Source organism: Cyclopterus lumpus, chromosome 22, assembly GCF_009769545.1.
Source record: "Cyclopterus lumpus isolate fCycLum1 chromosome 22, fCycLum1.pri, whole genome shotgun sequence".
NCBI classification, from domain to species: Eukaryota; Metazoa; Chordata; class Actinopteri; order Perciformes; family Cyclopteridae; genus Cyclopterus; species Cyclopterus lumpus.
The window spans coordinates 19,715,825-19,728,787 of NC_046987.1; the positions used below are offsets into that span (position 1 = coordinate 19,715,825).

Genomic DNA, 12,963 nt, shown 5'->3' on the forward strand with positions numbered 1-12,963 from the left:
TTTATTCCGCTTACAATTTGACGTCTCAACCTGATTTCTACCTCCGCCTTGTGGCAGTATGCTGCTTTTTCTTTTTCTTTAGTCTAAATCTAATACTAATGTTTTACATTGCTGGTTTGCCACATGCACACATTTGTAATACATACGTATTTTTCCTAAAACATTTTTTTTAATGACAAGGTGGACTTTAAAACAAAGAAAGTCCCAGTAGTCTGCCTTCACACTTTCAGGCTCGGGAAGTTGCAGAGTATGAGGCGGGTTCTAGTTTCTTGAACGACCAATGAGCTGCGAGCTCCTCAGAGTGAGCCAATGAGCCGCGAGCTTCTTAGAGTGAGCCAATGGTCTGGGGCTACTTTCCCTGAACGCCAATCAGCTGCTGATCTGACCGATCACGTTTCCGGAAGACGCCAATCTTGCGTTCCTCTCAAGTACCAGTGGTAGTACTTTGACAGCAGGCTAGCTAGCTTCACTTCACACCAACGCCGTCTGACCTCCGCTCAAAAAAATGGCTGGTGTTCGAGCCCTTGGTGTTCTTTCCAGAGTCACATCAAGGAGATACGCTCTCTTCACAGGTAGAAACAAAATGTGTATATAGTTTAAACATTAACGAAAACTAACGTGGAGAATTAGACTGAAAACGGGCATTGCTACTTGTCTTATGTGGGTAATTAGCTTGTTAGAGCAGCTGTTAGCTCCGTAGCTTCCATAAATGTGTGGCGATTCATTCATAGAACATGCTCGTTTCCCCCACCCCAGCAAACATATAGCGTTATATATGTGAACTATATGAATTAAAAGTGACATGTTGTGTTTGTTTTAGCGAGTAAACTCGAGTGTAAACTTGTTAACGTCTGTGCTTGCTAACGTTAGCCGGCTGCTACAGAGTCCTTGGTTACAATTAAAGTTTTAAATCGGACTGTCTGCTTCCACTTTTGTCCCAATGATGGTCCCCCTGTCAAGATAGTTTATACATGGAAACTTATCCCACTGATTCGCCATCGTGATGTCTGTACTGGTGTCTCTGAATGGAAGGCGGAGAATGTAGGTGAAGGGTCATTTTTCCACTGGGGTGCATAGCATGGCCGAGACCGTCTGGGGTCATGACAATATTATGGGAAAGTCTCATATGCATTTCACGTGTATGTTGTAGGAGGACAGTTAGTGTTTTAGTGGTCATTATGTTATATATATATATATATATATATATATATATATATATATATATATATATATATATATATATATATATATATATATATATATATATATATATATATATATATATATATATATATATATATATATATATATATATATATATATATGAAGGTGTGGGTGAATGAGCTAGATTATGGGCAGGAGGTTGGATGAGGTGTGTGTGTCAAGCATTTAAATAATGTGTTATTGTGTATTCCCTTTTTACAGGCGGTACGTGTCGCACCTTCTCAGTAGCTCCTGCAATGCTAGGTAATTAAAAAATAATATCTCTCATTTGTTATAGTGTATATGGGTCAAATGGGTCACCCAGTCCAGTGACACACACATTGTCTCACTCTACACTATATTTGTTATCTATTTTTAGCTCAAACCCATGTGAGCTATGAAGTCAAGGGCGACGTCGCTGTCGTACGGATCAATGACCCAAACTCCAAGGTGTGTGCTCATTCAACAGAAATGTGACCTTTTTTTTCACCGCTGAACTATATCTGTAATGTGTGTGTGTGTGTGTGTGTGATCCTAACGGTGTTGTCTCCCTCCAGGTTAACACGCTGTCGATCCAGATGCAAAAGGAGATGGCGGAGGTGATGGATGAAGTGTGGGCCAACGATGCTGTTAAAAGTGCTGTCCTCATCTCTTCAAAGCCAGGATGCTTCATTGCAGGAGCTGATATTAAGTAAGATGAGTCTCATGAAAGTGTATCATGTAATTGTGACTTCTTCTGTTATTTCGTATACAGTATAATTAATCGATTTACTACGTAAATTGCACGTTTTTGTCTACTTGCGACTTATATATTTTTTGCATTATCTTAAATATAATCTTTTCTTATATTTGAATTCATTTTCCAAATGTGCATGCTTTGGATTTTCTTTTGATGTACTGAACATTTGTTACAGTATGATCCAGTCCTGTAACAGCGCAGATGAGGTCACCACACTTTCACAAGAAGGGCAGAAGATGTTTGAGCGCATCGAAAAATCCCCAAAGCCCATTGTTGCTGCCATTAACGGCTCCTGCTTAGGAGGAGGCTTGGAGGTTAATACAAACCAACTATATGTTTGACTATATTGAACATATTTGACTAATATGATTGAAGGTGGTGTCTTATCTAATGGGCTCTCTTTGTGTTTTAGTTTGCCATCGCCTGCCAGTACAGAATTGCAACAAAAAGTAAGAAAACAGTCCTTGGTACTCCTGAAGTAATGCTGGGTCTTCTACCTGGAGCGGGTGGTACTCAGAGACTCCCCAAAATGGTTAGTACTGGAGTTATATTCGCACATTTCCTGTTTGACAAGTTTTATGAAAATGTATTTTTAAATATGCACATTTTTTTGGGGCATTTTGCTGAATTTAGGATAAATCTACAGGTGCTAATACCAAAGTAGAATAAACACCTACATGTCTGTTTTGGAGGTTGTCTTTTCATCAGCGTAAAAGAAGACATGTTATGGAGGCATAAGTAAAAAAATAAAATAAAACAGAGTAAGCAGTGTCCTATAGTAGTTATAACATCGTGTCTTGTGTCAGGACAAGACCTGAAATGGCTACGCTGCGAAGCAAAATAATCTGGTTAATGCTCATAATTGGTTTAAGATGTTTACGTGGACCGTGCAGATCCTTGGACCTCACCCATCATGTCTAGTAATCAGCAGGCCTGTCCCTCAAAGCATAGGATTAAGACGGGCCTCTGTCCATGACATGACACCACGTATGCTCTGAATATTGATGATGAACCAGTTCACAACATTTTCTTTTGTTGCCTGTAGGTTGGTCTACCCAGTGCCTTTGACATGATGCTGACAGGGAGAAATATTCGAGCAGATAAAGCCAAGAAGATGGGCCTTGTAAACCAGCTTGTAGACCCTCTAGGTAAGCGATCTGGGATAACGTAGAACTGCTTCAAATGGGTAGTTTTTAAATGTATCAACCTGTGGAAATTGTAATCGTCAGTCAGTAATTCATCACTTAATGTATTTTACTGTGTATCAGTTGATCTTTAGGCTAAAATGAATTGTTACGAATGATCTCGTCATGATTCTTCTTCTTTTTTGCTATTTCCGCTCGTTTCACAGGCCCCGGGCTGAAGAGTCCAGAGGAAAGAACAATAGACTACCTCGAGGAAGTTGCCATTGAATATGCCCGAGGGATCGTCAATAAGAAGATCCCCATCCGCAAAGAGAAAGGCAGAATGGAGAGTAAGTAGTACTGCATTCGTTGAGCTTTTGACTCCTCTGTAGTCATTTTAGGTTCATAAATAACAATACTACAACCTAGAGTTGATGTTCTTTCTTCCATAGAAATTCAAGACTACGTGATGAGCTTTGAGTTTGTCCGGAATCAGATTTACAAAACCGTGCACAGTAAAGTTATGAAGCAGAGCAAGGGGCTTTATCCAGCACCCCTGAAAATAATCGAAGTAAGTAAAAACTCCTTCTAAGCTATAACTCTCTAAAATCTGTATGTAAAATAAATAAAATGTAAACTTAATTTTGTAATTGTTTTGGAAAATCTTGTTTTGCTTTCTCTGCTTTTGTTACTAATATTTTTAGAACATTGGTCTCATATATTTAAAGTGACTTTTCCCCCTTCTCAGTGTGTGAAGACTGGAGTAGAGCAAGGACCCGTTGCCGGGTACTTATCCGAGTCTCAGGTGAGGATTGTCGGCCTACATGAATTGTTTAATATAGCATTTACAGTATTGCATTGTAAAAGTAATCATCGCCAATTTTTATATATATTCCTCATAGAATTTTGGTCAGTTGGCGAGAACCTCAGAATCGGGAGCCCTGATTGGTCTCTACCACGGTCAAGTGGCGTGCAAGAAGAACCACTACGGAGTTCCTCAAAGAGAAGTGAAGTAAGTGTGTATTGCTTTCTGTGATGAGACACAACTAACACATGTTCAGACCGGTTTGTTTCTGGGTTTCCTCAGATCCTTAAGTCCGAAAAGGCGTTGACTCCGTTAATCTCAAAAATGGCCTTAATGTGTATTTAAATATCTTATATCAATTGTTTTTTAATTTTCTTTCTGACAATCTCAATATCTATTGCGTAACCAACATCGATTTTTTTAAAAAAAATTTACATTTTTTTTTTCGGCCGCGATGCTCAGCTAGCTACAACAAATTGGCTTTTCAAACCAAGATTTTGCGGCAAATACCAGGCAATGTACACGAGGCACCGGGGATTTTGTGCAGGAAGTGAGATTCCACCGATTCGACATCAATGCAGTGGAATCCCACGTTACGGAGGTTAATTTCTTCAGTTTTTGTTATTGTAAAGTTGGTCTTAAAAAGTCTTAAATCTAAGCTGGAGAAGCCCTGTTGTCTCGTCATGGTTAACACTATCGACGAAGATACTCTTGGTCACACGTTTACACTGACGACAAACCAAAGTCCATACCGAGGCTTCGTTTTGGCGTAAATGAAGTATTGGGAGTCTTGGAGAATACTCTCTCCTTCTTTTTCCAGGTGCTAAATACATGTTTGTTGTTTCCCACTAGGACTCTGGCCATCTTGGGAGCAGGTCTGATGGGAGCAGGTGTCGCCCAGGTGACGGTGGACAAAGGTGTGCACACAGTCCTGAAGGACACCACTGTGTCTGGACTGGCCAGGGGAGAACAGCAGGTTTACAAAGGGTGGGTTGTCACTTAAATATCGGTTGCTTTATTGAGGATGTTTTTAAAAAATTAAATTGTCCTGTATTGCTATTTATCAATCTTGGTTGTGGGGTGAACTGTCCCTTTTTTTTAAAATTTTTTTTTTTTTTTTAAAGGGACTGTTGTAAATTTGATTGTACATTTTTGTAGATGTAGTTCCACTCTAACGTCAGAATCACATTTCAAATCAACGATGAAATGTGATATTTGAAAGTGGTTGTAAATTGTGGAGCACAAATGCGCTTGGAACCTAAAAATCTGCGTCTTCTTTCAAACAAGGCTCAACGACAAGACCAAAAAGAGGAACATCACGTCGTTCCAGAGGGACTCCATCCTGTCCGGCTTGACTGGCCAGCTGGATTACAGCGGCTTTGAGAAGGTGGACATGGTCATCGAAGCGGTGTTTGAAGACATCCACATCAAGCACGCGGTCCTGAAGGAGGTGGAGGCCGTAAGTGTGACTGAAAAGAGGCGTGCTGCTTTTAAAGAATGCGCTTCCTTAGCTGTAAAAGATCACTCCACGGTAGTGGCGTTCGCAGCGATGCGACAGTTTTGTGGTGACTTTTAAGCTACAATCTAACAAGGAATTTGTCTGCAGGTGGTTTCCCCTCACTGCATATTTGCCAGCAACACATCTGCTCTGCCCATCAAGGACATCGCTGCTGCCAGCAAGAGGCCAGACAAGGTTCGGACCTGTGGCCGCTTTGTAGTTTTATATTAAAAGTGCTTCTAAATGGAAGAAAACAATGTTGCTGAACACGTATGGTCTCTATTTCCTCCAGGTTATCGGGATGCACTACTTCTCTCCGGTGGACAAGATGCAGCTCCTGGAAATCATAACCACGGATCAGACGTCAAAGGACACGACGGCCTCCGCCGTGGCGGTCGGCCTGAAGCAGGGCAAAGTCATCATCGTGGTCGGGGTGAGGTTTAGAGTCACGTTGTTGTCTCTTCTTTCCCTGTGTAGTTACTGACGCATAAATACTTTTAAAACAAAGTCTTCAATTATATATTTCACAAATGCCTTTGCAGGATGGACCTGGGTTTTATACGACGAGGTGTTTGGCTCCCATGTTGGCTGAAGCCGTACGAGTACTTCAGGTTAGTAGTATTACTACAGTTGAAAACGCATTCGGTGAACAATGTATTTGTAAGATTTAGGACCTCATAAGTACACAGTCAGCTCATTTAAATAAAAGCATATATTCATCATTCTGCTACACCTGTCGTACATATGATTTAATTGTTTCTCCATTTGCAGGAAGGAGTTGACCCCAAGAAGTTGGACGCACTGACCACAAGCTTCGGGTTCCCCGTGGGCGCGGCCACATTGGCTGATGAAGTCGGCATTGACGTTGCCGCCCACGTAGCCGAGGACCTCGGCAAAGCTTTCGGCTCCCGCTTTGGGGGAGGAAATGTGGAGGTTCTGAAGACCATGGTGGACCTGGGATTCAAAGGTGCGGGGTGGTCACACGGAAGCATTGAGCTTCAGTACCGGTTGAATAAAATGCATTTAAAATGTTGTGTATGTTTTATTTATGAATCCTTTTTTTTTATTAAGGTCGCAAATCAGGAAAGGGTTGCTACATCTATCAGCCAGGTCTCAAGACCAAAGAGGTGAACCCAGACATCGGCGACGTCCTTGAGCAGTTCAGGATGACACCAAATCCTGCTGTGTAAGTTAACGTTGGACAGAAATACAAACCTATTGAGCCGTGATTTTCATATTACATTTGAGTGATTCTCTCTTTTTTTTTTTTACAGTTCTTCAGACTCCGATGTGCAGTACAGGCTCGTCTCCCGGTTCGTCAACGAGGCCGTGCTGTGTTTGCAGGAGGGAATTCTGAAGAACCCTTTGGAGGGAGACATCGGGGCTGTGTTTGGGCTGGGATTCCCTCCCTGCCTCGGAGGTCAGAGTTCAACCTTTTAGCCCTGGTCATATGAGCCGCTTGTGCTCCGAGGCAAAGAGCATAACGGATGTCCTTTTTGTTTGTATGTGAATTTAAAAAAACCTAGAAATTGTTGTGACAAAGCATTTTTAGGATGAAATGCAGACCTTTATTTAGCTGTAATCTAGTATTTGTATTTATAGTTCAGTAATCCAGTCTAGTTTGAGGTGAAGCTTAGCCTGAAAACCAACCCGATTGGAACCAGGCTAGTCTGGAAGAATAATTGAAATGGTTTAACTAGTAATCTGGGTTCATGGAACACCCCCCCCCCCCCCCCCCCCCCCCCCCCGGGTGTTCACAGCATGGCTTTTCATAAAGAGATGAAAACCCATCCCTTTATATTCATTAAACATGTATCCTGTAACAATCTTCCTAATATTCTTCCCCACTTCCAGGACCTTTCCGTTTCGTGGACTCCTTCGGCGCCGACAAGCTGGTGGAGAAGATGAGGAGGTTCGAAGCGGTCTACGGGAACCAGTTCACGCCCTGCCAGCTCCTCCTCGACCACGCAAAGGACTCTAGCAAGAAGTTTCACAAGTGAATGACTCACCGCGTGTGCCAGTAGCGTTTAATAGCTCTCCAGTCTGCCATTAGATTGTGCCTGACGTTTATATCATGAGTGGGTGCAAACCTAATGAAAATGCACTTATGTTGCCTGTTTATTAGGTACACCAAGGTAACACTAATGCAGTCTAATACAGCAGTCCTAAGCCTCCAAAATACTGATTATAACCTTCATGAAGGTATGATTTATTACAGGACTGTTGTATCAATGGTTTTAGCTGGTGCACCTAATAATAACGTGGCAACTGAGTGCGATGCAAAATTGGGTGGTTTTAATTTGTACTTTAACATTATTGATTTACTCGATGGTAATGTATAGATTTGAGAAGCAGACGGGAGGTTAATTATTCACACGTTGCCGATTGTAAAGAGACTGTGGAGGTTAAAGAATTAAAAAAATATTTCTCTCAAATTAATTCTCCATTATTAATGAATGTCTACCGTGTGGTTCAGCGACTGGCTGTTTTTTCTTTTTGTACATTTAAAAAGATGTTCTGGCCTCGTTTTGAACAGTGTTGTAAATGTGAAGCCTGGAATTAAAAATAAAAAAAATTCTTATTGAATCAAATCTGCTTTTTGGTGTTGTTTTTTTTGTTAAGGTGCGTTCAAGTGCAGGGTAATTTATCACGCGTACAGGATGAGACCATGGGGAGGACTCGTGCTCCAATCCAGTGCGTTGCGCAGGTCACATGTCTCGGTTTCCATTGTCCGCAGAGCAGGGTGTGTACCACGGGGAGGCTTGTGTGGGCTGGGTCGGGGCGGCATGTGGATGTTTGTTTTTTCTTCCTCCCTGAGCAGGCAGCGGTGACATCGCTTCTTCTCGGAAAAGATGCTGCGAGTGCGTCGGGACGAGAGCGTGAGCGCGCACGGCGACGGGAACTACACCACCACCTGAACGGACACCGCACCGAGAGGAAAATGGCTTTTTAAAAAAGACGGTGACGACACTTAAAAAAAAAAACAAAAAAAACAATTAATATATACCGTATATATTTTTATTATTATTGACCAAAAATGCCTAAACCAAAACATTGCGAGGCGGTCCGGGTGGTGGTCCGCTGCCGGCCGTTCAGCAGGAGAGAGGAGGCGGACAGTGAGAACATCCTGCACATCGATGACCGGCTGGGGCAGATCACCCTCCAGAAGCCCAAGGCGCCACCTGATGAGCCCATGAAAGTCTTCACGTTTGACTCCGTGTACGGATGGGACTCCAAGCAGGGCGACATCTACGACGACGCCGTGAGACCTCTGGTGGACTCCGTGCTCCGGGGCTTCAACGGGACTATTTTTGCGTACGGGCAAACGGGCACGGGTAAAACGCACACCATGCAAGGGGTTTCAAACGACCCCGAGATGAGGGGGGTCATACCGAATTCATTCCAGCACATTTTTACCCAAATATCCAGAACTCAGAATCAGAAGTACCTGGTGAGGTCGTCCTACCTGGAGATCTACCAGGAGGACATCCGAGATCTGCTGTGCAAAGACAACAACAGGAAACTGGAGCTCAAAGAGAATCCGGACTTCGGGGTCTACGTGAAAGACCTGTCCTCGGTGGTCACCAAGAACGCCGCCGAGATCGAGCACGTGATGAACATCGGCACCCGGTCCAGGTCCGTGGGCTTCACCAACATGAACGAACGCAGCTCTCGCTCCCACGCCATCTTCGTCGTCACCGTGGAGTGCAGCGAGGTCGGGCCGGACGGCGAGGACCACATCCGCGTGGGGAAGCTGAACATGGTCGACCTGGCCGGCAGCGAGCGCCAGAGCAAGACGGGCGCCAAGGGGCAGAGACTGAAGGAGGCGGCCAAGATCAACCTGTCCCTCTCGGCACTGGGGAACGTCATATCGGCCCTGGTGGACGGGAAGAGCACCCACGTCCCGTACAGGGACTCCAAACTGACCCGCCTGCTCCAGGACTCGCTGGGTGGCAACGCCAAGACGGTGATGATAGCGACGGTGGGGCCGTCGCACAGGCACTTTGACGAATCCCTGGCCACCCTGAGGTACGCCAACAGGGCCAAGAACATCAAGAACAAACCTCGGATCAACGAGGATCCCAAAGACGCCCTGCTGAGGGAGTTCCAGCAGGAGATCGCACGCTTGAAGGCCCAGCTGGAGGAGCGAGGGATGCTGGCGAAAGAGAGGAGGAGGAGGCGTAACAGCAATAGGCTGAGCAAAAGCATGGCCGGCATGGAGGAGGAGATGTTCAGGGAGAGGGACGCGGAGGTGTGGAAGGCTTTCGAGGAGGAACCGGAGGTGTGGCGTCGCGTGAAAGACGAAAGCGACTTCCCCAAGGCCCTGACGTGCCAGAGGGGCGGCGAGAGGTTAAAGCACCTGAATGACAACAGAAAGAGTTTGGTGGACATGCACTGGGATCAAGATGCTCTGGAGAAGATCATTGAGAAGTATAAGGTGCGTGGGAAGATCCCGCTGTGTGGGGTGCTAAATGGAACAAAAGAAACCCCCATGAATAATTAATTTGATGTCTTTTGTTCACAGGCCATGGAGAGCAAACTGTTAGTGGGAGGAAAGACGATAATCGATCACACGAATGAGCAGCAAAAAATGCTGGAGCTGAAGAGGCAGGAAATTGCAGAACAGGTATGTAAACAACAACACTGTTTTTACTCCTTTTATAAAACACGTTTGTCTTGATTATTGACCTGAGCTACACGACAGATACGACGAGAGCGAGAGATCCAGCAGCAGATGATGCTGCAGGACGAGGAGACCTTAGAAATGAGAGAGACGTTCTCCTCCCTGCAGCAGGAGGTGGAACACAAGACCAAAAAGCTGAAGAGGGTAAGATGACTCGCCTTCTGTCCTAATTTAAGAAGTTAGATTCATCTGACATGACATCATCGCATTGGGGGGGATGTCAGATGAATCCGTGTCTCTCTGGACGGAGCTCTCACTACTTTATCATTCCGATTCCCGAGTGTGTGTTTTTTTTTCTATGATGACACAGTCGTTTTTTAAAAATGTTCTACAGCTGTACGCCAAACTGCAGCTGGTGAAGGCCGAGGTGAGAGACGTCATCGACGAGCACGTCGTCACCAGACAGGAGCTCGAGGAGACGCAGACCGAGCTCACCAGGGAGCTCAAGTACAAGTGAGTATGTCGTGATGTGTCTCGTCATCGTCACGTTTTAAAGACAGAGACACGTAATATTGAATCGTGACACGGCATTTTGCGTACTGTTTTTTTTATAAATCATTTCAGTTGTGTAAAAAGTATTTGCAAAGACTACGGTTGATATTATATCCGCTATTGGAGATTGAGATGAGAAGCAACATTTTAAATGTCTCTTTGAATTCATACATTTCTTTGCTACGGTTTAATGTTCTGCCGACAACACACTTCACGTGACTTTTCAGACTATACCTTTGGTATATCTAAATATTGTTATGATCAAGGGACAAAATCTGTTTTTTTTTTCTTGTTCATTCGCAATAACAAGGCCGGGAAACAAAGGCTTCATATCTCTTGGTAAGCAGTCGGTTTCATGTGCAGAAGATGGCGTTGTAAAAACAACTGCGCTGGTTCTGTGTTAATCAAAGCCTTTTATTTGTAAACTGCACCATTTTCCAAGGCTACCTTTTTTGTTTGTTTTAAAGATATAAAAGAAGGAACATATTTCTCCTTGTGCTCGGCGAAGTACATCAACTATTTAGTCTGATTTCGTGGTGGTTTTAAAGTGGGACAGGGAGACCTTCTACACATGGATGAAAGGTCCTTTCCATTCAAACCTTTGATGAACGTCGGCGCTAAAGAACGCTCTTTGTGCTTCACAGTCTAGCGGAGTTGTGATGTCTGTGGCGGCGTTCCCTCGCTGGCAGACACATGCCTGCAGGTGAGCTCGCCGCATCTCTCCGGCCCCCCTGAGGCGCTCTCTTCAAGTCTGCCCGTGCATTTAAAATAAAAAAAAATAAAAAAACTAGTTTAAACTCTTCCTTTTCTTTTCTACCTGGAGCATCCACTGCACACCACTTTTTCTTCTCGGACGCTTCTTAGGATCTTCCCAACATTCTCTCCTCCGATGGCCGCTGCTCCGTCGCCGTGGTCCCCCCCCCCCCCCCCCCCGTGCGGTCGGTCGCTCCTCTCACCGCCCCGCCGTGCTTCCCGTGACCTCGGCTGACCACGTTCTTCTGCTTTCACGTTGCAGATATCTCCTGATCGAGAACTTCATACCTCCGGAGGTGAAGAACAAGATCATGCACAGGCTGCACTTTGACAGCGACGAGGATCAGTGGAGGCTCCAGCCGGTCATTCCCGCGCAGAGGTCAGTGAGGTCACTTCACATTGCTGACGTTGTGCCGCTGGTTGTGGTACAGTAAACAAAGAAAGAAAATCCTCCAAAACAAAGTGTGAATAAAACTCACCTACTGGGCGGAATCCAGAGATAAACAGTTGCCTAAATAGACCATGATGCAGTGCAGCTATATATTGTGTTTTTATTGCTTCTTTAAAAATGGAAGAAAACCTGTTACCATTATTTTATACATTACACCTGAAATGCATCTGCAGGACTGTTACTAAACCTTTGGGGAAATGTAGGAAAGCAGCAACAGAAGTATAAATAGGAAAGGAAAAGTTAGCATGGTTTGATGATGCAACATACTCCTGTATAATTGTGATTGTAGTATTTCTCTTATTATTCTAATTGCCTTAGTTTTTGGATCTTGTCAGCCACAGTGTCTCTTTTAAAACATACACAGAACACTGACCCTAAATACTATAGATAATGTATGCACTCTGCCATTCCAGTAAACAGATGTCTTATATAAAGAAAACCACACACACACACATGGTTTTCTTTCTTTTCCTGAGACAGTTGGAGAGCTGACTGCAAGGTAGCACAGCGTCGGTTTTTCTTCTCTTGCGGCGGGAGCTGATTAGTTGACCATATTTGGGGCACTTGAGAAGCTTCCAGAAGCTCGAGTCTTTAACAGCGACGTGCGTTACACTGAACGTGAATCCGTCTCGTCCCGCGTCTTTATCCCCAGTGCCCCCACTCAGTTCAAGAGGAGGCCTCTCTCCGCCGTGGGATACAAGAGGCCAATCAGCCAATATGCACAGATGGCCGTTTCCGCGGCAACCGGGGCCCCGTGTCGATACCAGGTCAGTGCTCGGGACAGTTGGAGAAAGGGATGTGAAACTGTGGGCTCACGCACACCCTGGTTTAATGCTCACAGCCTCCTTCTCTGCAGATGGAGGATGTGAAGATGGTTGTGGTAGCCATGTGGTTGTGGTAGCCATGGGAACTATTCACAGCTTTGATAGTGAATCATCAATGTAATATCATAAAGTAAAGTCAGTACTTCAATACTGGTTGGATTTAAAAATACTAACCACACTAAAAAACTTGTATCGGTCCTGCAGGCTGAGAACATCATGCTGTTGGAGTTAGACATGTCTCCACCGACCATGTTCGCCTTGCACCTGAACGGCGCTCACCTGGAGAGAGCCTCCTCTCCCAGTCTGATGGGGGATCTTCTGGCAACGGTTCCCATTAGAGAGAGGAGGAGGACGACTGCGGCGTCGCGGGTCAGGAAATCCCAATCCTGG

The 12,963-nt window shown here is 44.6% G+C and overlaps 2 protein-coding genes across 2 annotated transcripts in view; both read left to right on the plus strand.

Annotated features, from left to right (window-relative positions):
- Positions 1 to 409: 409 nt before the first annotated feature.
- Positions 410 to 7,960, plus strand: hadhab (hydroxyacyl-CoA dehydrogenase trifunctional multienzyme complex subunit alpha b). Its single transcript, XM_034525445.1, has 20 exons — positions 410 to 572; positions 1,426 to 1,467; positions 1,583 to 1,653; positions 1,761 to 1,894; positions 2,118 to 2,256; positions 2,355 to 2,474; positions 2,988 to 3,090; positions 3,294 to 3,416; positions 3,519 to 3,637; positions 3,815 to 3,871; positions 3,969 to 4,078; positions 4,724 to 4,858; positions 5,159 to 5,330; positions 5,478 to 5,564; positions 5,662 to 5,802; positions 5,912 to 5,980; positions 6,141 to 6,336; positions 6,441 to 6,555; positions 6,644 to 6,789; positions 7,224 to 7,960. The coding sequence occupies exons 1-20, from the start codon at positions 506 to 508 to the stop codon at positions 7,367 to 7,369; spliced, it is 2,292 nt and encodes a 763-aa protein (XP_034381336.1). The 5' UTR covers positions 410 to 505; the 3' UTR covers positions 7,370 to 7,960.
- Positions 7,961 to 7,999: 39 nt separating this feature from the next.
- The window catches only part of LOC117725332 (kinesin-like protein KIF3B), a 6,088-nt gene continuing 1,124 nt past the window's right edge, over positions 8,000 to 12,963 (plus strand). Inside the window, exons 1-7 of the mRNA XM_034525444.1 lie at positions 8,000 to 9,807; positions 9,895 to 9,996; positions 10,075 to 10,197; positions 10,388 to 10,506; positions 11,561 to 11,677; positions 12,402 to 12,516; positions 12,778 to 12,962. Coding sequence (XP_034381335.1) covers positions 8,407 to 9,807; positions 9,895 to 9,996; positions 10,075 to 10,197; positions 10,388 to 10,506; positions 11,561 to 11,677; positions 12,402 to 12,516; positions 12,778 to 12,962 — 2,162 coding nt within the window. The 5' untranslated portion in view covers positions 8,000 to 8,406. The remainder of the gene's footprint in view (positions 9,808 to 9,894; positions 9,997 to 10,074; positions 10,198 to 10,387; positions 10,507 to 11,560; positions 11,678 to 12,401; positions 12,517 to 12,777; position 12,963) is intronic.